The 24,427-nt window shown below is 43.0% G+C and overlaps 1 protein-coding gene and 1 long non-coding RNA gene across 10 annotated transcripts in view; both read right to left on the minus strand.

Annotated features, from left to right (window-relative positions):
- PRKAG2 (protein kinase AMP-activated non-catalytic subunit gamma 2) overlaps window positions 1-24,427 on the minus strand; it is a 635,875-nt gene that overhangs the window by 125,349 nt on the left and 486,099 nt on the right. For all 9 annotated transcript variants that reach the window (XM_030198247.1, XM_030198257.1, XM_030198237.1 and 6 more), the window contains one exon: window positions 14,308-14,389. In XM_030198247.1, coding sequence (XP_030054107.1) covers window positions 14,308-14,389 — 82 coding nt within the window. The remainder of the gene's footprint in view (window positions 1-14,307; window positions 14,390-24,427) is intronic.
- On the minus strand, window positions 1,958-11,723 carry LOC115466789. The gene is made up of 3 exons (XR_003941591.1): window positions 11,595-11,723; window positions 5,021-5,026; window positions 1,958-1,968 (listed from the first exon to the last, which is right to left on the minus strand). It is a non-coding gene; the product is annotated as an uncharacterized LOC115466789 (long non-coding RNA).

Raw genomic sequence — 24,427 nt, forward strand, 5'->3', positions numbered from 1 at the left:
ATTATAAATTGAAAGCAATTAATAGATCCAACTTAGTAGTACAATATAAAGGTGCAAATGTTTCCCCTTCCCCAGTTCACACCTTTGTCTGCCCAGAGATCCATTAGGCAAATAGGAGATGACCCTGAAAGGATTTTTGTTCCTTTAATTTTTCCCAGTTCTTTTCTAATAAGGTAGTCACTGATCAGACAGAGATGGTAGTAGTGCTGCATAGGCCAATAGTCCCTATTTTTTCAGATTAGGAATTCTGTATTTATTTAAAACATTTCTAGCTTGATTACTAGACAGGTTACAACAAACAAAAACCCATACATAAAACATTAACTGAAATACTTATAAAAGTACACGGTACAGAATAATTTCAATATAAAAATGTTTCTAAGAAGAACATGCTCTCTGGTGTAACAGGGCTGCATTACTACTACTACTACTACTAGACATTTCTAAAGTGCTACTAGGGTTACGCAGCGCTGTACAAAACATAGAAGGACAGTCCCTGCTCAAAGGAGCTTACAATCTAAAGGACAAATGTACAGTCAGTCAAATAGGGGCAGTCTAGATTTCCTGAAAGGTATAAAGGTTAGGTACCGAAAGCAATATTGAAGAGGTGGGCTTTGAGCAAGGATTTGAAGAACATTTTTTTAGGAAAGGGTAAAGTTAAAGGGTTAATTGCTCATCTATATAGAGACATCTCCTTGTCCTCGTAAGTCCCCTTTCATAGTAACATCATTAACCAGTCGACTCCGTTTCCAGTCTAACATCATACTGGGTAGACACGGAGGAAGTGTTGCTATTTTATTTAAGTTGTTTCCACTAGTAGAAGATTCCTCTATTTAAGGCTTCTCTGAGGCTATTATAGCTTTCTTGGGCTTACCTAACCATATCAATTTCCTGCTATTATACTGTCCCCTTTCTCTAACACAGTTAATGTACTTATCCCTCAGGCCTTCTCACTTCATTTGTGCTCATGTTATAAGTTTTTTGCAATTCTACCACCTACTTAAGTCTGTTTGGAGTCAACCCATAACCCGGCCTTTTACATCCTTGTCCCTTTATTGTGGAATTCTATACTGAAATTCTTTGCCTTGAGATAATACCAAAATTTGAAGTGGGCCTTAAGGCTCTCTTCTTCCAGTGAGCTTTTGGAGACTGATCTATTCTGGGTGTGCAATGGGAGACAGTGGTATTGAGCTTTTTTCTTTCCTTCTATTTTTTTTTTTTATTTGATAACATTGTAAGCCACTGATCTACTATGAATGGTGGTAAATTAAGATTGATAATTAAAAAAAAAAAAAAAAAAAAAAAAAAGGACCTGCTTCCAATATCCATAGAACCAAATGCTTTACTGATATTCCTGTTAATGTTGCAGATGAAATAAAAAAAAAAAAATATTTTCAGTGGTGGTTGTTGCTTAAGAATCATGATGTCCCTTTGAAACTAATGGTTGTAGCTTAACAATCAAAGCTTTGGCTTACATCTGAATTACAGGATTTTTTTTTGGAGGGGGGGAGGGGGGGTTAAGATATCCCATGCTGATATTGATAGGTATGTTCCTTGCATAAACTTCCTGCTGCGCCCTTCTCCATTCTCAAACATTGCTGCTTCCTCCTAACAGTACTTAGATATGACCAAGTGATCCATCATTCTGATCCAACCAACTACAGTCTCGATTATTCGACCTTCGCTAATCTGACCATCTGGCATATCTGGCAGACCCCCCCCCCCCCCCACAAAGTAAACATTTCCATTAAAATCTGTTTTAGAACAATTTTTGAAAATCGGGAACTATGCCTTTGTTTCTGCATTGTTTGAAGGGATTATACAGTGTTTTCCATATTATTCAACTTTTCACATCTGACAATGGGTCGGTCTGTACTGTATTGTCAGTTTATATTAGTGTCTGCCTGCTTTGCACCTTTCTTGCTTTGAGTCTTCATTCCTGCTCTACCTGGTCTGAGCTGCCTTGAGCTCTTCTCCCCTTCATGGAATGTAGGGCAGATGCAGCTTGTCTAAATCATTTGCCTCTCCCCCTGTTCTGGGTTCAGAATTGGTTGAGAATGAGATGAGGGCTGTGTGTTCATAATGATTATTGCATGAACAGAAATAGCAGCAAAGACAAGAATGAAGTAAATTATGTTTTATCATCCGCAGAGTAATAAAAAATCACTTTTTGTAAAACTCATAAACTTCCCTAAAGAAACTTAAACACCAAGGTTGTCATAATCAAAGCTGGTCGCCAAACTGAGAAGGACTGGACACCTGCTTCTTGCACGCATGCAGTACTAAAACAAGGAATAGGTGTTTTCCCATAAATAGCAAGACCGATAAGGCACACAAATGGGTAATGTCATCCAACAGTGCCAAGACAGAACTGTTATTCCAGAGCTCAGAACTTAGCATAATGTTCTGAGCATTCATAGCCTCTCTCATGTGCAAATCTCCCCAGCTTCTTAGTTCAAAATCTCAAAACTTTGACAACTTTTGGAGAGGTGAGAGAGATTGTGTGCTTATCAATCCTGTTGGGGAAAACAACATGTTACAGGTGAACAAGATTGCTTTTTCAGTCAACTAACAGGATTGAGCCATCACAAGTCGATGATTCCCAAACTTAGGGCTGCTCAATCTTAAATTAAGCAATTTTATTTTTTGTTACATTTGTACCCCGTGCTTTCCCACTCATGGCAGGCTCAATGCGGCTTACATGGGGCAAAGATCACAAAGGAGATCCGCAAGGAAGGCTAAACCGGACTCTAAGGCTAGCAAAACAGCCACGAGCTCCTCTGGAGAGGAGGCTTTCTGTACCCATGATAAGCATGCCCGCGCCGCATAACAACCACAAACTGAGGCTTGCAGGGAAAGTGCCGCTACTTCAAAGGACAGCTTCAAGCAAGTCTCCAACTTACAATCCTGAGGGTCCTTCAGCGCCGTGCCACCCTCCACAGGGAGAGTGGTTTTCTTAGTGACTGCTGTGATTAAGGAATCAACCATAGGGACCTTCAGCAAGTCTAAGTAAGCAGCAGGCAGCGCGTAAAAGACGCAACATAGCTATCAACCTTAAACCCACTGTCCGGCGTATCCCACTGCATCGAAATAAGGAATTTCTTGGCCTCATGCACATGAAAGGAACGAGGTGGGCATTTGGTGCCAGACATAATAGAGGGCACTGAACCTGTTCCCCCTGACAATTCAGGGGGTGAAATGGCCAAAATCTCAAAAGCCCTAGCAATCAGGGAGGGAAGCGGTTCCCTGTGAAAAAGTCGGGCAGCCATTAGATCATCCCCCTCCTCAGAAGGCAGGGTGACCTCATCTGCTAAATCCAATGATTCTGAGGGACAGCCCGGAAACAAACCCGGGGACGTTTTGGCAGGAAAGACAGATTGCAGCAACCAAAATTTGCTGAGGAAGAGACGGGGCTGCCTGAAGAGAAGCTCCTGACTTCTTCAGAAAAAAAGGCATTGTGCATTAATAAAACAAAATCTGGGGAAAAAGTAACTGAAACGGTCTCCCCTGCTCCTTCTAAATCGCTTCCCTCCATCGGAGCCTGTGCCACAGAAGCGCTCTGCGCCTGTCAACTGCCACATGCGGAGTGGGTTGCACTTGAGAGGAGAAAAATGCGCCCGCTGCACTGCCTCGAGGAAACCACCGAAACTATCCCCTGCACTTCCGAGTCTCTGGACGCCTGAGGGGAACTCCCGCTGTGCTGAACACCCGCTGTGGGCTGACGGTGGCAGGACGCACACTCCCCCGACGCTGCTCTCTGGCCCCCCACACCGGGAGCAGCGCTTAGCCACCTCAGAAGGTAGACATGCTCCTCAAATGCCTGCCCCAAAATTGACTCTGTTGTCCATCTAGCCCCTCTGTATGATTAAACAAAAACCAAGGCTCTTAAAGAGACGCGTACCTTTTTTTTTTTTGTCAGGAGAGAAAGGAAACACCCGATCAGGCCAATAGCCCCAGCCAATGGAGGAAAGGTAGGGGGAGATTGGGAGGGACCTGGCACCACCAGGTGTACACCACAAGCTGCACACAGCCACTCAACCCCTGTCTGTACTAAACTAGGCCCAAAGGACACCAGTAGCCAGATCAAACCAGAGCTGCACAGAGATGTCTGTCCACCTGCTCAATAGAGAGAATACTGAGATTTACTTGGTTGCACAGGTCCACATATAGCAAACCTCTGCGGTTCTCTCTATCTCCACCTGTTGGTAGAGGGACACAACCCACAAGTCTCTGGATTGATCTGTGGGACGCTATGGAACATTTGAAAAAAAGCTGGTTACATCCCTGCAAGGCACTTTCTTTTATCTTTGTGTTAACTAAAAGAAAGAAAGAGGTCAATCCTTTGTAACAGCTTTAAGCATAAACATGCACCACCTGCTGGCCAAACTACAAAAATGCACTTCAAGATTTAATAAAGGCAGGGTTTTTTTCTCTTTATTAAATTTTTAACAATCATAATAATCTCTTATGAGTGTTTACACAAATAGTTAATAGAAGATAAGAAAAAATTCAAATCTAAGGTTTCCTTTCTATCGTCCACAATACTATTAAGAAAACGATCCAAGAAAGAAAAATTAAACACAGGCAAAACAAATGAAAGAGAACATCTTGTCCCAAGTGGTCACTCTAAGCCGTCATAAAGTACTACATATGTGACTAAATTATCACATTAACCTCCTCTCTACTTATCAGGAAATCCTCCAACTGGTTGGGTTCAAAAAACTGATAGGATTTAGGCTGGTGCAATACTCTACATACACAAGGAAATCTTAACAGGAAATTAGCACCTATTGCAAGCACCCTAGGGCGCAAGGTTAAAAATACCTTGTCTCTCTTTTGTGTATCCCTAGATAAATCCGGGTACACTTATCTTTGAACCCAAAAATAAAGAATCTAGATGTCTAAGGGAAAGTCTGAGCACTGCGTCTCTATCTAATTCCAGTGCAAAGGTAGTTAACAAAGTTGTTCTTTGAGTTATCACCTCAAGTGACGATTCAAGAAAAGTAGTGAGATTCATTACCTCCTCCTCCTTCTGGGCTTGCAAATTTTCCTTTACATCTTTAGTGTTAGTTTGCAAATAAAAAGCCCGAGTTATTGGAGGCAGTGAATTCTCAGACATACCTAGTATCTCAATCAAGTACTTCCTAACCATTTGCAATGGAGTAACAAGCAGTGATCTAGTAAAGTTTACAAAACGTAAGTTCAGTCTTTTGGAGTGATTTTCTAAATACTCCAATTGCCTTGAAGTTCTTATCTTTTAGAAAAGCTTGACCCATAAGCTCAACCTTCTCAGTTCTTTAAGCCAGAGCTTTAACTTCAGAGGTGTGGAGATCATTAGTTTGCAATTGAGCCAACGCATTCTCAGCTAGAATTTTAATTGTCTCGGTATTTTTTTTTAACCAAAGTTTGTAGTGTGGAGTGCATGTTGGAAGTTAAGTCCCACGGTGACTCTAAGGTCACTATGGCTGGTTTTTCCATTTTCCCCGTTAAAAAATCCGGGAGGAGAGCTTTAACAACCTGGTCCAGAGTACTCACTGTTTTTGATCTTACTACAGGATCAGAATTAAAGACTGGTTCACCCAGGTTGCTAGCATCCAGTTTTCCTTCTGTCTCCAGCAAGTTCCCTCTCCTTTCACTCTGTTCTCCTCCTGGGAGTAGCGTGGCAGGACTTGATGGAGTACTTCCTCGTCCGGGTTGCAGGGGAGCCGCATGTTCGACGGGGCTTAGGGAAGCTCCGTCTATACTGTTGGCTAGCGTCAATGCGCTAGCTCCGGCAGCAGGAGTAGACACCATCTCGGGGCCTGGCGCGATTCCATACCGTTCCAGCGTTGTTTGCTGAAGTTGGTGGGTTCCGCCAGGGGTAGAGGGAGCCTCCCTGATTTTGCCTCTCCGTTTGCCCATCACAATCGACAGGCAAAGCGCCTTCTTCAGCATCTAGTGGAGGTAGGTTGGAGCGCGTCTGGTGATTAAACTCACAACGTCGCCATCTTGGATCAACATCAAGGCAGGGTTTTTTTTTTTTATAGCTTGTCAGTTTGCTGGGTTATTTTTTTGATGCTTGGTTTACAAAAGGGAATTTCAGGAGGTACGAGGCTTTTTAGCTAATTTTTTCCCTAATATATTAGAATTTCAAATGAGTAAACCAGTAATACCTTTAGTATGAAGCAGTGGCATAGCCACCAGAGGGCCTGGGACATGGGGCTAAAGAGACGCTTCCCAAGCTGCCCCCTCCTCCTTCTGTCGCTGCAAGACAGAGGAAGTCAGTGGCTGTTTCCAGCCAACGACGCTGGAACTCCTTGCACATACTCAGTTCTTCTGCAAACTCAGCATGCACGAAGAGTCCTGGCACGGAGGGTTGGAGGCACAACACCAATTTCTTCTGTTCTGCAACACAAGGAGGGGCCGCTCAGGCAGTGAATCTCTTTGGCTGTGCACAGAGAGGCTTAATACACATGAAAACTGTGCACAAAAAGCTTCATAGACAACACTTTTTTTGTTTTTTTTAAGTCCAATGGTAGTGAAGGTATTAGCTATGAAAGCTGGATGCAAGGAAGCATGTATAGAATCTGAAGGCTTAATATCTGTTTTTTTTTTAAATACTGACGATTTAGCAAGTGATCTGAAGAGAAGAATAAAAAATTAGTTCACTTTCTATGGCTAATGCTATTGACAGTTTATTGACTGTTTTTCTCCCCCTCACACACCTTTTCTTTTTCCTAGTTTTACTGAAGGAGATGGACAATCTAGTGAAAAAAATATCTGGGGGACTGAGGATTACATTGTTGAACACAGGGCTAAAGTGGAGGTGCAACAGCTATGAAATGATGGGCAACGTGCTCAACTGCAGAGATTTACATGATGGCATTCCAGATACAAATATTTGATGCATATAATCTAATGGTCACTACTGTGGTGTGTGCAAATACAAAACTTCTCCAGTTCCCAGTACAATCTGTGCAAAATATTCTGTTACTAATGCATGTTAGGCTTATGTTTATGGGAAGCACAGGAGAGGGTATCCAAGATGCACTCAAGCAAAAGCACAAGGAGCCTTCAGGAATAGGGGCATCAACTCAAACTTTTATTGAATAGACCTGACATGACCCGTGTTTCAGTGAAGCTGCCTGCGACAGGGGTCTTGCAATGATATTGAAATCCAAAAGTCATCAAAATGTCAATGTCCTCTCCTTGGTCACCAGACTGTGGCATCCCTCAGGGTTCTCCATTAACGCCCATTCTGTTTAATGTAATGATGTCATCACTTAGACTAGAAACAGCAGGACTCAAAACATTCATATATGCTGACTATGTTACCATATACATAACCTTCAAAAAGAAATCTTACAAAAGGCAAAACTTGGCTTAAATCTGATGGAAACCTAGGCCTCAAAATCCAAACTAAAGCTAAATAAAGAAAAAATTAAATTCATGGTCATTACCAACCTATTTGACCAAAACGACCACAACAGTTTCACAACTGACAACACTTCATTCCCCATTGACAATAAACTGAAAATTCTAGGTATAATTATAGACAAACATTTAACATTTGATACTCAAGTTTCCTCAGTAATCACAAAATCTTTCAGGTCTCTTTGGGAAACTAAAAAGGATCAGATCTTATTTCTCATCAGAAATATTCAGACCATTGGTACAATCATTAACATTATCCCAATTCAATTATTGTAACAACATATGCTGGCTGTAAGGAGTACCTGTTGAAAAAAAACTCCATACAGCTCAAAACACTGTAGCCAGGTTCATATATCAAATCTCTCGTTTTGAAAGTGCCTCCCCTTTATCAAATTACCCTGGCTTCCCATCAAAGCTTGAATTACCTTCAAATTATGTACCTTTATCTTTCAAATACTAAATGGCACAGCTCCAGACTATATGGTACCATTAATAAAAACTTACCTTAAAGAACACTAAATATGAGGCAAAACACTTTCTCAGACTATATCTCCCAAATTGCAAACAAGTACTGTCCACTCTGAAGACTTCACTTACCTAGGAACCACCCAAAATAATATACAGGAATATATTAGATTACGCAAAATCCTCAAATCATTACTATTCAAACAAACCCTCACAAAGAACAACCATGTCTCAAACAACTATTACCTGAATTGGTTATTACTGTATTTACCATTAACTTTTTCTTTGCTTCATGTACAATTTGTCATTCATAATAGATTTTCTAAATGTTAAACATCCATAGCTATCTCAGTATGTTTATGATTTTGTATTGCAAAATTGGATTCTTACAACAAATTACTTTCTTATGCATTATACTTTGTTATGTATCCTACACTGTTTATTGTAAACCACATTGAACTCAAACTTGTTTGGGATAATGTGGGATATAAATGTTATAAATAAATCAATAAAGATTGTCAAGGTCTGTTCAATAAAAGTTTGAGTTGACATCCCTATTCCTGAAGGCTCCTTGTCCTTTTTGTTTTCGTTCAGGCTTATGTTTATGCACATCTTGTTTGATGCATCAGACTTTTTAAAAGCTTTACTATTTCTTTCAAACAGTTTGAAACTTTACACATGTTAGAAAATTTTGTCATCAAATTCTTCTGATGCCCAGAGATGATATCCAGGAGGTGTGTTGTCTGCCAGGTGCCAAGAACTGAGACATTATAGAGAAACTGCAGAGACTCATCAAGCCTACTACTCAATGTTGCATATCCATGTTGGTATGAATGATGCATTTCAGGGGGACACAGTGTCAAAAGTCTCTTTGTAGCTCTGGAAGAAATTATATAGGTGCACAGATGGTATTCAGTCCTTCTGGTGGAAAATAAAAGGTGGAAACAGAAAAGCTCACATTCTGTAAAAGAATGCATGGCTACCGAGATAGTGTCAACAAGAACTCTCTGGTTTGCTGAACCATAAGACAATATTCCACAGGCTGTTTAACAAAGATAGCATCTACGTGATAAAGAAGGGGCAAAGTATCTTCCAGAACAGACTTATAAACCTATTGAAGGAGGCTTTAAACTTAGTCTGTCAGGGATGGATGGCCATAGATCTTGGCAAAAGTAAAACATTAAACACCTGCATACAAAATCAGAAAAAGAGCACCACTGTTAAAGCTATGTATATTAATGCCCACATTATCACCATAGTATGAAAATTAAAGTACAGGATCTAAATGAGGTGATAGAGAGACTAACTTGAAGACCATTTCACTAAAGTACAATAACATTTTGCAGGTACTGCAAAGTAATTGCCCAAATTAGTGTGGTGATTGCAAAGTCTCAGCATTACCTGTTGGAGGATGCAGAGCGCAGACACAACATACTTATCACTGATTAAGTGCATGCCAGATATGGATCACTTAATGCCACCTAAAAGATGGCATGAAGTGATCCATGTTATCTACTGCATTAACAGTTAACATACATTAAATGCAAGGCACAGCCTATATCCATTTCTTCCCATTCCATGCTATGGCACGAAGAAGTAGCCTAATGGTTAGTGTAGTGGGTGGATACCCATTGCCCCAGATTGAGAGTCACTAGGGACATAGAAATTACCTGCATATAATAAATGTGAACTGCTTTGGTTGTACCACAGAAAGGTAGTATATCAAATCGATGACCCTTTATGTAGTTGTGAGAATTACCATGAGCTGTCTGTTTCCATGTTAACTGTTATCGAGTGCTAATGCCTACATTAACAGCTTAATGCTCTTAGTAAAAAGTTCATTTGGATTGGTGGTGATCGAGAACTATGACTTGGATAGAACAGCATAAACACTGCCCAAGCAGTCCTCCCAGTGACTCCTGAATGAAGGGGTATGGAGGCAGAGTGCAGCAAAATAGTACTTTAACAAATTGCTGCCACATAGCCTCCCCAAACCTGTATTCATTTAAATTACTCAGTCTATTCCCCGCCCCCCCAAACTTTTATTTTAGCAGCAATTGACTTATGGCATTAGTTGGCTCAAAGTTGAACAAGTATACCACTGTCCAGACCTAGCATTGGAGAATTGGTATACTTTTGGTTGGTTTCCCACAAGGTATTAGATAGACGTTGGCACCCTTGGTTATTTTGTAGGCAAAGGGGAGACAGATTTGAGTTATTTGAAATTATTAACAGACATCACCGCTTGGGGGCTATCCCTATCCTTTACCATTTTTATCTTAACTGTTTTCCATTTTGTCCTGTTTATATCTTTCATGATGCATACCATACTATTGTACTTTTTATGTTTCACCCATTATGTAAGCAACGCTCTTAGGTCCACAGACTATAGTATATACGATGGCAAAGACAGTGTTTATGCCAATTCTTCCTACCCTGTTACCGCAGACATGATTTGACTATGGATACTGTTACTTTTCAATTTGACATTTGTAGTATTGCAAAATGTGGGAACTTGCCATGGCAACGACATTATTCCAGGTTTCCAGTTTATGTGTGTACCTACTCACGTGGCATGCTCATAAATTGGTTCCCTTGGTTCAATAATCCTTGCTATGCTTGGGATATTGGTTTGTGGTGGTACACTGGTCCTGGTGGTTGGCCTGATAAGTCTCATATGACATGGCATGACCCCTAAGAAAAATTTCCATATTCAAACCATACGTTGATCATGCAACCTGTAAAATAGGACGATGCAATACAGTGGTTCTTACTTTTCAGGGAATCAACCTGGACATGAATCGTACCTATGTTGTAGGTATAGATGCGACTAAGAGACCCTATGGGTCATTTTCACATTTTTGTCACACACCCTACTCTACCTACACCTGGAAAATTAATTCCTGATAATGATCCAGAGAATTCATATTCATTGATGCCCCAAGTTCCTGAAAATGTAAAATTTACCATCAAGGTCCTTAATGTGACTGACCTGACAGACACCTTTGCTATCGAGACAGGATATGGTGATATAAATGCATGGTTAGAATGGGTGAAATATACCACACATAGCTTGAATGTATCCAACTGTTATGTGTGTGTGCCACAGCCCGTCCAGAACCAATTTTTGTACCCTTTCCCTTGACTTTCAGAAATGATAATGGTACCATATGCATGCTACAATTACTCCAATATCACTTGGTGCACCAATGCCATACAGACCAACTGTGCTAACAAACCCCCCCCCCCCCCCAAAAAAAAAGCCACTTTAGTGAGGGCTTTCAGTTATTTTTAAAGGGTATCTAAGAAAAGGAAAAGTGAAAAATGAGGCAACCAACACCACTTTTCAGTAGAGTAAAGAAATAGCCTAGTAGTTAGAGTAAGAGGCTGATAACTAGGGAACCAAAGGTTCAAAACTCACTGATGCTCCTTGTGATCTTGGGCAAATCACTTAACCCTCCATTGCCTCAGGTATATAATTAGATTGTAAGTCCTCCAGGGACTTACCTGAATGTAACTCACCTTAAGCTACTTTTGAAAAAGAATGAACTAAATGGCCTATGTTTGGCAATTCAAATTCAATGCAAAATACCACCGAGTGATGCACTTAGGGAGTAGAAATTCAAGGGAGCTGTATGTGCTAGGCAGTGAGAGGTAGATATGCACAGATAGGGAGAGCGACCTTGGGGTGATAATATCTGATCTGAAGGCGAAACAGTGTGACAAGGTAGTGGCCATAGCCAGAAGGATGCTAAGATGCATAGAAAGATGTAACGAGCAGAAGAAAGGAGGTGTTGATGTCCCTGTACAAGTTGTTGGTGAGGCCCCACTTGGAGTATTGTGTTCAGTTTTGGAGGATGTATCTTGCTAAAGATGTAAGATGACGAAGCAGTCCAGAGGAAGGCGACAAAAATGGTATGGGCTTGTGCCAAAAGATGTATGAGAAGAGACAGACTTGAATATATATACCCTAGAGGAGAGGAGGAACAGGGGAGATGTGATACAGACGTTTAAATATTTGAAAGGTATTAATAAATATTTTCCCGAGAAGGGAAAATGGTAAAACTAGAGGATATGAACTGAGGATGCAGGGTGGTAGACTTAGCAGTAATGTCAGAAAATTCTTTTTCACAGAGAAGGTTGTTGATGCCTGGAATGCCCTCCAGAGGCAGGTGGTGGAGAAAAAAATGGTGGCAGAATTCAAAAAGGTGTGGGATGAACACAGAGGATCTCTAATTAGAAAATGAATGATAACAAAAAAAAAAAAAAAAAAAAAGGTTACATATGTTATAAAAAACTAAACTTAAAGGGTTGCATATGTGTTTGCACACCAAGTGGTGCTTAGACGGCAACTCTGGCTGTAAAAACTAAGGTCAGTGCAGGGCTGGCTTGTACGGTCAATGTCCCGCTTGTCGCAATCCAGTTTAGAATGGGCTGTTTCAACAAACTCCAGTAATTTGGAACATGAGGACAGTGCCAGGCAGACTTTTACGGTCTGTGTCCTGCAAATGACAACAGATTCAGATAGGCTGGAATGGGCTTTGACAGCAATTCCAGCAGTTGGAACAAAAGGACAGAGCTGGGTGGAATTCTATGGTCTAGGTCCCAGAAACACCAAAGAACGGCCATGATCAAGTATATAATCTCACGTTCATTGTTGATTCAATCTTGAATTGATAATGAATGTGACTGTTGGGCAGACTGAAAGGATTATTCAGGTCTTTATCTGCTGTCTTACTATGTTACCATGTACATTTAAATAAATACACTACAGAGAAAAACACAAAACACCAAATAGGTGGGATTCATGGGAAAAGAACTGCGCTGGCCTCATGCATGTCACTTGAGGATAAATTGACAGTGTCCACTTATAGAATCCTTTAGAGTGCTTGCCCTCCCCCCCCCCCCAACTACAGCCCCCCTAATCCTAAGGAGGCTGTAGGATTTGAGGATCAGCAGGAGGATCTACACATATGGTGTTCACTGCTCTAGAAACTCCTGCAGCTTAAGTTTACTTTTTTATTGCCCAAACTCCACTGGATGATGTTACCCATGTGCAAAGGCTGAACATCCAGTTTATTCTGCGAAAAATTCTCTCTTCCATTTCCAGATCTCCAGTGGTAGGTGCCTCCATGGTCCCATGTGTTTCATCAGTGCCTTTGGCACCTGTTTGTTGAAAGATTTTCTACTTTTTTTCTAACATGAGACAGATCATCAGTTACATAATATATTCTATGGGTTTCCAGGGTCTTTCATCTAGTTTGAGAATTTACAAAAAAAAAAAAAAAGTTACGCTGCTGCTGAGGCATCATCACATTAGGCCTTTTTAAAATGTCTGTCCAATATTTTAGCATTTTCTTTTAGATAGCACTTTAACTTCATCTTGGTAGGTCCAAAACATGAGTGATTTCCCACAGAAGAAAAAAAAAAAAATCAGCATTCCCCTCCCCCCCACCTCCTTTGGAACTTCTATATTTGTACATATCTAGACTACCTTTCCGGGACATGAGAATGTATGGAGGAAGTCAGTTCACAAACTGATTCCAAATCAGAGCTACAGTTTTCCAAAATCTACTAAAGATTAATGAGCTGCAACTTAAATGACTACCAGTAATGTTCTATAGTGCCACTAGATATATACAATGCTGAAAGCCACCTTGTAGCTTGGTTTCCTGCAAGGAAACTGGACATATAAATCATATCAGTTCTATGAATCCCCCTAATAACACAGTAACATAACATAGTAGATGACGGCAGAAAAAGACCTGCACGGTCCACCCAGTCTGCCCCTAATAATCTTTGAATATTTCATCCAATTTTTTGTCAGGCAATACAAGGTAAATATGTACCTCTGATGCCACCAACACTTAGAATTCTTTCCTAAGGAAACAGGATAGTTCAGTTGAAATCTCAGGGGCATCAGGGTGCAAAGTGATGTTAAGCATTTAAAAAAATGCCTTGTCACTATTTAGTGCCCATGGTCCAAAAACCAGGCATATGATGCTCACAAATCTCCTTGTATATTTCATTTTTTGGCAACATTGCATTCCTTTGTCTCATCAGTCTTAACTAGGCAGCTCAAACCTGCTTCACATTCACACTACCATCTCTCAAAATCTAACTCTGCCTCCCCTGAACCCATCAGATGGCAAAGTATAGCATTGAGAATTAGAACACTACTTCTGCAGTCTTTAATTCCTTCAAAAATCAAAAACAAAATTAACACACAGAACCTAATTTTCTGCTTGCTAATAATCCCAAATTTAGTACAGTTCTGTCTCCTTACATCCTGAGATACCAGCACTGAATATATTGACATCTGAAACTACATGTAACAAAAAGCTGCCAATTAAAACTCCCATGTTTGAGATACAGTAACACAGTAAGACAGCCATCTCACCAATATGATCTAAGTAAATAGCACCTTACCTACAAAGTTTTGATTTTTAGTCTCCCAAAGTGGGGCGGCTCGAACACCATTGGCTACCAAAGCAAAGAATGCCTTCTTTACCTGCAACAAGATTTAAGAAATCCTTTAGAAATACCCTGCATAAAACATATAAGAACATAAGTGTTGCCATACTGGGACAATGAAAGAAGAGCCACAGTATAATAATTGTTATAATGCAAGACAGGAAAATAGTAGACCAGAGTACCGTAGAAAAGAATTTCTTCCCCGGAAGGGTGAATGTGGATTTATTTATTTTATATCTATTTATTAGAACTTACCACCTTTTTGAAGAAATTCTCTCAAGGCGGTGTACAGCAAGAATAAAGTCAAGCATAAGCAATAGACAATTACAGCAGTAAAAATATTTGAATACAAAGTATAGCATAATATGCTACATTACAATGTCAACACAATACACAATAAAACATTTTAATAGACAGCATAGGGTGTAAGCACAGATGGAACAGATAGATAGATGAGAGTAATAGGAGTAAGAAAATAAGCCTCCAAAAAAAAAAAAAAAAAAAAAAAGGTGGTAGAATCAAGAGGGGTACTGGACAGAGTGAAGAACAAATTAAGCCAAGCTCATTATTTAAGAGCAATAATGAACTTCTAATCTTGTATCACCCAGTAGCACTTAAGTACATTGGCTTTCTCCTGACCATGTAGTCATGAGAAAAATTTATTAAACCAGGGAAGGATGGTAGTGAGGAAGAAGGCTAGCATGCCAACCATACCCTCACTGGGACAGTGTGTTAGCCTCTTTGCCAACTCCTCAAAGGACCACCTGGATGCCAACTGCTCCCCTGACTTCATGACTCAAACTCACACAGACCCCAACAACCTGCCATTCCCCCAAATACAGCAAAGTTGGCTGGAGCTCCTGGAATTCAGACACAAGCTTAGGCAGCAACTTAGGGTATGTGCGGAAGACTACTCTGTGGTGGTGAAACTTAGTATAAGGTACATCTGCAACTAAGGCCTGAAGCTTGCTGACCCTGCAAGTTTAAGTAACAGCCACTAAAAATATGACCTTCCAGATCAAGCACTTCAAATGACAGGAATGCAGCAGCTCAAAAGGAGCTTTCATCAGCTGGGCGAGAACGTCAAGGTCCCATGACACAGGTGGAGGCCTGATTGGGGGGGGGGGGGGGGGGGGTTGATAAAAGTAAACCTCTCATAACTCGAGAAACCAGAGGCTGTCCAGAAATGGGCTTACCCTGTACACGTTGACAAGAACTAATCTCACTGAGGTGAACCCGTACAGAGTTGGTCTTAAGGAAAGACTAGGGCAGGAAACAGGATCTAGGCCCCTGCCCTCACACCAGACAGCAAACTTCCTCCATTTAAAAGAGTAAAACCTCTTGGTGGAATTTTCCTTGAAGCCAAGACCCAGGAGATACCAGGAAGCAAATTCTAGGCTCTCAATATCCAGGCTGTGAGGGCCAGATACTGGAAGTTGGGATGCAGTAGACAGTCCTTGTTCTGTGTGATGAGGGTCAGAAAACACTACGATCTCCACAATTCTTCAGAGGATAGCTCCAGAAGAAGAGGGAACTAGATTGGTTAAGGCCAATAAGGAGCGATCAGAATCATGATCCCGAGGTCTTGCACAAGTTTCAGCAAAGCCTAACCCATGACAGGTATGGGAGGATGCGCATTCAGAAGATCTGTCCCCCAATGAAGGAAGGAAGGAAGGAATCAGACACTAATCTGTCGTGGGCTTGGAGCCTGGAACAGAACTAAGGGACTTTGTGATTGATGTGGGTGGCAGAGAGATCCACCAAAGGGGTGCTTGGAAGATCTCTCAGGTAACGCCCATATTGAGAAACCACTCGTGTAGTTGCATGACCTTGCTCAGTCTGTAAGACAGGCTATTTTTGCCTGCCATATACATGATGCAAAGGAGTATACCACGGTGGACAGCCCAATACCACTTACGAACAGCCTCCTGACAGAGGATCAGGCGACCCTCAGGGGGAGGAATGCTGGCTTCGGCCTAACCCCTGGTAAGCCTTTCCTCAGCTGAGAGGTGCCCAGCTCTACCACCGGCTGCCTTTCAGGTGCTGTGGAGGACTTGCAGCTCATCTGCATATCCTTACAGCCCTCTCCGGGGTGACACCCAGGTCCACTCCGATCCACTCAGGGCCTCCGCTCTAGGTGCCCAGTGCTCCCACCAGGTGCTGTGGAGGACTTGCAGCCCTTCTGCATTTCCTCACAGCTGTACCCGGGGTGACTCCAGTTCCACCCCGATCTTCCCAGGGCCTTCGCTCCAAGTGCACAGAGTTTCCAGGTGCTTTTTGGCTAGGATCAGGCGACCCTCAGGGGGAGGAATGCTGGCTTCGGCCTAACCCCTGGTAAGCCTTTCCTCAGCTGAGAGGTGCCCAGCTCTACCACCGGCTGCCTTTCAGGTGCTGTGGAGGACTTGCAGCTCATCTGCATATCCTTACAGCCTTCTCCGGGGTGACACTCCGATCCACTCAGGGCCTCAGCTCTAGGTGCCGCGCACCGGGGCATTTTTCTCTTTACATCTAATCTTGCTAAAGTACCTCAGTAATTTATTGCCCCTATTCATATTCTCTTCCTAGCCCTGTCCCTTCCTAATCTTTTCCCTCACCCCCTACCTCTCTCCGCTACAGGAACTCACTGCCCATCCATCGACTTCATCACCTCACCTTCTCTCCTACCCTCTTCCTCCCTCTTGGCTTTTAATTTCCGCCTCTTTCTTCCGTCCATTTTGCCTTCCCCATTCCACCTAAATACCTCTCGCCTTCAACGCCTTCGTGGCCACACCTCTCCTACTCTCCTCCGCTCTCTTTTACTCCTCCTCTTACTCTCAGCCGGTGACATCAATCCCAATCCTGGCCCCCCTCACCAACTATTATCCCAACTCTACAGATCTCACCGCGACCTCTCTAACCTCATCTCTATTTCTCTACTCCCCTCCTCTTCTCTGCCCTTCTCTTGCACCCTATGGAATGCCCGCTCTATCTGTAACAAACTCGCCTATATCCATGACCTCTTTATCTCGCGTCACCTCCATCTGCTCGCCATAACAGAAACCTGGCTCTGCTTCAGTCGCAGCCCTGTGCCATGGCGGTTATCTATTTTCACATACTCCTCGCCCTGCTGGCCGTGGGGGCGGTGTTGGACTACTTCTCTCTCCCTCCTCCAGATTTCAACCCCTTCTTCCACCTCAATCTCACTGTTTTTCCTCCTTTGATGTCCACTCTATCCGCATTTTCTCTCCTCTGCCTCTTCGAATAGCGGTCATTTATCGTCCCCCTGATAAGTCCCTTTCATCCTCTCAGTGACTTTGATGCCTGGCTTGCCTTCTTCCATGATCCTTCCTCCCCCTCTCTTATCCTTGGTGACTAATATTCCTGCTAATGATCCTTCCAACTCTTATATTTCCAAGTTACTCGCTTTAACGTCCTCCTTTAATCTCCAACTATGCTCCACCTCCCCCACTCATCAAAATGGTCACTGTCTTGATCTCATCTTCTCCTCCAACTGTTCACCCTCTAGTTGCCTTGCCTCTGATCTTCCCTCCTCTGATCACCATCTTATAACTTTCACACTTAAATCTCCTCCCTCCCAGTCCCGTCCTATCTTATCTAATTTATCTAGGAATCTTCATGATATTGACCCTTCATCTCTATCCTCCCATGTTTCAAACCTCCTCTCTACTGTGGCACCATCCACATCTGTCAACGAGGCTGTTTCTTCTTACAACAATACTCTATCCTCTGCCTTAGACACTCTTGCACCTTTGATGACCTGCCCTGTAAGGCGTACAAAACCCCAACCTTGGCTGACTTCTAATATCCGCTACCTACGTTCCTGTACCCGCTCCGCCGAACGCCTCTGGTGGAAATCTCGGGCCCTTGCTGATTTCTTACACTTTAAGTTCATGCTGACCTCCTTCCAATCTGCTCTTTCACGTGCCAAACAGGATTATTATATCCAACTGACCAACTCTCTTGGCTCTAATCCTCGACTTCTCTTCACCACATTGAACTCTCTCCTCAAGGTGCCCCCTCCCCCAACTCCCCCTTCATTATCTCCTCAGACCCTTGCTGAATTCTTTCACAACAAGGTTGAAAAGATAAACCTTGCTTTCTCTACCTCACCACCTCTCCCTCCACTAGTCCGTTCCCCTCTCTCTCCTTCCCCTCATTCCTGAAGTTACTATTGAGGAACCTACACTTCTCCTTTCTTCCTCAAAATGTACCACCTGTTCCTCTGATCCCATTCCCACCCACCTTCTTAATGCCATCTCTCCTGCTCTTATTCCTTTTATCTGTCACATTCTCAACCTCTCACTTTCCACTGCGACTGTCCCTGCTGCCTTTAAACATGCTGTGGTCACACCTCTCCTTAAGAAACCTTCACTCGACCCTACTTGTCCCTCTAATTACCAACCCATCTCCCTCCTTCCTTTTCTCTCCAAATTACTTGAGCGTGCTGTTCACCGCCGCTGCCTTGATTTTCTCTCCTCACATGCTATTCTTGACCCACTACAATCTGGTTTTCGCCCTCTCCACTCAACCGAAACTGCGCTTACTAAAGTCTCCAATGACCTATTACTGGCTAAATCCAGAGGTCAATATTCCATCCTTATTCTTCTTGATCTTTCCGCTGCTTTTGACACTGTCGATCACAGCATACTTCTCGATACCCTGTCCTCACTTGGATTCCAGGGCTCTGTCCTTTCCTGGTTCTCTTCCTACCTCTCCCTCCGCACCTTTAGTGTTCACTTTGGTGGATCCTCTTCTACTTCTAACCCTCTGCCTGTCGGCGTACCTCAGGGTTCTGTTCTTGGTCCCCTCCTCTTTTCTATCTACACTTCTTCCCTTGGTTCATTAATCTCATCCCATGGCTTTTCCTACCATCTCTATGCTGATGACTCCCAATCTACCTTTCTACCCCTGATATCTCACCTTGCATCCAAACCAAAGTTTCAGCGTGCTGGTCTGACATTGCTGTCTGGATGTCTCAACGCCACCTGAAATTAAATATGACCAAAACCGAGCTTCTCATCTTCCCCCCCAAACCCACCTCCCCGCTCCCCCCGTTTTCTATTTCTGTTGATGGCTCTCTCATTCTCCCTGTCTCCTCAGCTCGAAACCTTGGGGTCATCTTTGACTCTTCTCTCTCCTTCTCTGCTCATATCCAGCAGACCGCCAAAACCTGTCGTTTCTTTCTTTACAACATCCGTAAAATCCGCCCCTTTCTTTCCGAGCACTCTACCAAAACCCTCATCCACACCCTTGTCACCTCTCGTTTAGACTACTGCAATCTGCTTTTTGCTGGCCTCCCACTTAGTCACCTCTCCCCTCTCCAGTCGGTTCAAAACTCTGCTGCCCGTCTCATCTTCCGCCAGGGTCGCTTTACTCGTACTACCCCTCTCCTCAAGACCCTTCACTGGCTCCCTATCCGTTTTCGCATCCTGTTCAAACTTCTTCTACTAACCTATAAAATGTACTCACTCTGCTGCTCCCCAGTATCTCTCCACACTCGTCCTTCCCTACACCCCTTCCCATGCACTCCGCTCCATGGATAAATCCTTCTTATCTGTTCCCTTCTCCACTACTGCCAACTCCAGACTTCGCGCCTTCTGTCTCGCTGCACCCTACGCCTGGAATAAACTTCCTGAGCCCCTACGTCTTGCCCCATCCTTGGCCACCTTTAAATCTAGACTGAAAGCCCACCTCTTTAACATTGCTTTTGACTCGTAACCACTCGCCTCCACCTACCCTCCTCTCTTCCTTCCCGTTCACATTAATTCATTTGATTTGCTTACTTTATTTATTTTTTGTCTATTAGATTGTAAGCTCTTTGAGCAGGGACTGTCTTTCTTCTATGTTTGTGCAGCGCTGCGTATGCCTTGTAGCGCTATAGAAATGCTAAATAGTAGTAGTAGTAATCTGGTACCCCCCTCCCCCCGCCCGGTTGTTGGTGTAATACATCACAATCTGATTGGCTGTTTGAATGAGTACAATTTGGTGAGACAGCCAATCTCTGAAAGCCTTTAGAGCATTCCAAATCACCTGACGCTCTGGGAGATTGATCTTGAAATCGGCTTCCTGAGCAGACCAAAACACCTTGATTGTGAAGCACATCGACATGAGCTCCCCACTCCAGGAGGGATGCATCCATTGTCAGTACTTTTTGCAGCTGAGGAACTTGGAATGGAAATCCCAAAGTCAAATTGGATCGGATGTTAAACAGCAAGAGCGAGACACCTTCCAGATTCCCCGTGGCTTTGTACCACTGAGAAGCTAGGGTCCATTCAACAATTCTCATGTGAAGATGTGTTATGAGCAGTGTGGATGCCATGTGGCCAAACCACCTCAACATCTGCCAAGCCGTGACCTGCTGAGAGGATCGAACCCAAAAAGTCAGTACGACTAGAGCATTCATTCCTGGCTCCAGCCTTCTGTATACTGAGCAGGATTCCAATCTCTGTAAAGGGTGTAGATGGGACTTGGGGGAGTTTAAAATGAATCCTAGCAGCTCAAGCACCTGAATAATCCTCCTCAAGGACTCCCAAGCACCGGCCTTCAGCATGCTCTTCATTAGGCAGTCGTCCAGATAAGGGAACAAATGGTCTCCCAGTTCGATGCTGTGACTACCCCTAGACATTTGGTAAACACCTTGGGAGTCAACGCAAGGCAGAAGGCAACACACAGAACTGGAAGTTCTGTATCCCCAGCTGAAATCATAAATACTTCCTGTGAGCGGGACGTATCGGTATGTGAGTGTAAACATACTTCAAAGTCAAAAAGCACAGCCAATCGTTTTCCTGAATCATGGGGAGAAGGGTGCCCTGGAGAAACCATTCTGAATTCTTCTTTGACCAGGAATTTGATAGGGCACATCCTGCCTGTCTTCTTTTGCACAAAGAAGTACCTGGAAAAGAATCCCCACTCTCCCCCCCTTGTGGAACGGTCTCAACCGCATGGGCCTTTAGAAGGGCTGAGAGTTCCTCTGCAAGTATCTGGCTCATGCTGAGAGCTGAAGTAATGAGCTATCGGTGGGCAATTTGGTCAAGATGGACTATTTGAAGAACCCACTGGTTGGAGATTACAAGGGGCCACCTTTCGTGGAAAAACTTCAGCCTCCCCATTTGTCACTAGTACTGTGGCTATGCTTTGCTGGAACCATCCAAAAGCTTGCCCCTTGCTTCGACTGGGGAGCTACTGGGGTCTTAGGCACATGCTGTTGACGGGAATGAGCGCGCTAGGGTTGATCCTGCGGGCGAGAGGAGGTAGCATACCTATGCCTCTGTGAGTAATAACTACCCTTCCTCGACTTCCCAAAAATGTCTCCTAGAAGGAGGAAGATGCAAAAGGCACCTGGCAGGAGAGAGAATGGATGGTATCAGTGTGTCCTGATTTGGTCAGCGACCTCAACCTTCTCTCAAAAAAAAAAAAAAAAAAAAATGTATCCCCCCGGCAAGGGGAATACGCCAACTTCTGCTGAACTGCCAGATCTGAGTCAAAGACACACAGCTATGAGAATCTGCATATCGCTATACTTTGAGCAGAGATCCTGGAAGCTATTCAAAAGTATCAGAGGTGTCCCTGGTCAAGAACTTACAACATGTCTTTTGTTGCTTGGCCAACTGGCAAAGCGATTTGGCCTTCTCCGGTAGGAGAGCGTCTGACAAATTTAGCAACTTGCATGAGTCCTGCACGTACATGCTCATTAAGAACTGGTATGATTGACTATGGAACACGAGCATAAAGGACTGCAACACCTTACACCCAAAAGAGTCCAAGGTTCTATCCTCTCTACTCAGGGCGCCGGAGCATAGTCTCTAGAACACTTGGCCCTTTTGAAGGAAGATTCATCCACTAGGGAATGATGAGGCAGCTAAGGCTGATCAAACCGTGCGGTACTGTGAATCCAGTATATATAGTGTCAATTTTGGGGGGCAGTAACAGGACAGATGGAGGAGACAACCAATTCTGCATGAGAACATCCTCCATCACAGCCTCTCTAGGAAGAGACTCATAGTCCAAGACCTCAAGCATCTTAGCCCTGGGCTTGTCCTCCACTTCTAAAGGAAATGGCATGGCAGCTGCCAATTCTTTGACAAAACAAAAGGGAAAGGAGAGGTTCTCTGGAAGAGACTGCTCTCCTTTACTGTGGAGGGGAGGTGTCAGATGGTACGCTATAAGACTCCTACTCCGAGAAGTACTGAAGGTCATCTGTCTCCCAACAGTAGTCCTCATCAACGTCAGCCAAGATCCCCTATGGAGAAGGCAAAGACCGAGCCTACCTCAAAGTTGTTAAATTTCAAGAGGATTGTGAGAAATTACAAGAGGAATTTACGAGACTGGGAGATTGCGCATCCAAATGGCAGATGACGTTTAAATGTAAAAGTGCAAAGTGATGCATATGGGGAAAAAGGAACCCAAACTATATCTACGCGATGCAAAGTTCCACATTAGGGGTGAAAGGGATCTATGTGTCATCTTTGACAATACCTCTGCTCAGTGTGCAGCAGTGGCGAAGAAAGCAAATAGAATGTTAGGTATTATGAAAGAAATGGAAAACAAAAATGAGGACGTTATATTCCCTATGTATTGCTCCATGGTGCAACAACACCTTGAATACTGCGTGCAAAAGAAACCAGAAACACACAATTAGCCACAAAAAACTAGCCGAAAGGCACTCAAAAAGCGCTCTACTAACTGGAAAGGAGATGCCCCTGACTGCTCTGGAAATGTTGCGGTTGTGGGCACCATCTATATTCCGTGCTAGCATCTGCATAACTAACTAGGCAGGCAGGACTGCTTAAAAAGCAGTCATATCTTTGCCGTTAGCTACGCGGGTATGGCACTGAATATCAGCTGTATCAGCATAACTTCTGTAACAGAATATCTGAGTTTAAATTTAGCTTGAGGCTCAATACTGACCCAGACTATTTGATATACCACCATTTGGAGTCCAGCAAGCCAGTGAACAACAAAAGTAAAATCCAACGGAATATAATACTAAATATTAATATAATAAACTAACATCCAGACAAATTGAAAGGATTTGGATTGGGAAATATTAATAGCCCAACAATAATTAACCCTAACGCAACCATAATGAAACACAGAATGGGGAGGAAGAAAGAAAAGGAAAAAAAAATCTCAAACTACGAATTCTGAAAAAGCCTGGACAAATAGCCAGGTTCATGTGTAGATATCTGTCATCCAGCAAAAGATCTAGTAAAAGCGTAAGGTTATGAACAGCAAAAACAACAAGAAGTCCAAACAAAACAATGGACAATGAACAAGATGTTGAGGGAAAACACTAGGCCTCCCGCTAAACTACATCTTCTCCTTTCCCTCCCCACCTAACTATAACCAACAAAGTCATGGAGGTATTCTATTTTGAGCACACTGCATACATAACAAACACGACCCGTCAACATGTTTAAATATGGGGTCCACAGCTTGAGGATGTTTTAGCTTTCCGACCTCAGGTATCCAGGGAAAGGCACTCCATTATAAATCTAAACATTCGATTTCTTCATAAAAGGGGATGTATCAGAAATCCAATGCAATGGAAAAATTATGTTCTTACCTGATAATTTTCTTTCCTTAAATCATACCAGATCAATGGGTTGTATCCATCCACCAGTGGAAGGAGACAGAGAAAATAGTTCCAAGTACTTCACCCCTTAAGGGTATCAATGAGCCTGGAATGTTCAGTATTTTGAATAGACAAGCAATGGTGCTCAACTTCTATAATAAAACATCTATAATAAAACACAAGAAAGGTAAACATGAAAGGCACTAGTGCTCAAAAGCTGGGCCTCCGGCAGCTCCTGCACCAAAGGCAAAGTAAAAGTGTCGTTGAGAAGATGCACAGCGAAAGGATGTGGCTCCTGGCTGCTTCTCATGCACCACGAAAAAGATATCTGACGTAGGGAAGAGGGCTCAATGCAGAAACTGCATCCGAGCTACACTGAACTGGCAGAGTATGGTGGCAAGGAGAAAGACAACGCATTTCCACATGATGAAATGGTCAATACCTCCGAGAACTCGAGGAAGCCCAGGCACACACGTCAAACAAACCCTAGAGTAAACTAAA

The sequence above is a fragment of the Microcaecilia unicolor genome, chromosome 1 (assembly GCF_901765095.1).
Source record: "Microcaecilia unicolor chromosome 1, aMicUni1.1, whole genome shotgun sequence".
NCBI classification, from domain to species: domain Eukaryota; kingdom Metazoa; phylum Chordata; class Amphibia; order Gymnophiona; family Siphonopidae; genus Microcaecilia; species Microcaecilia unicolor.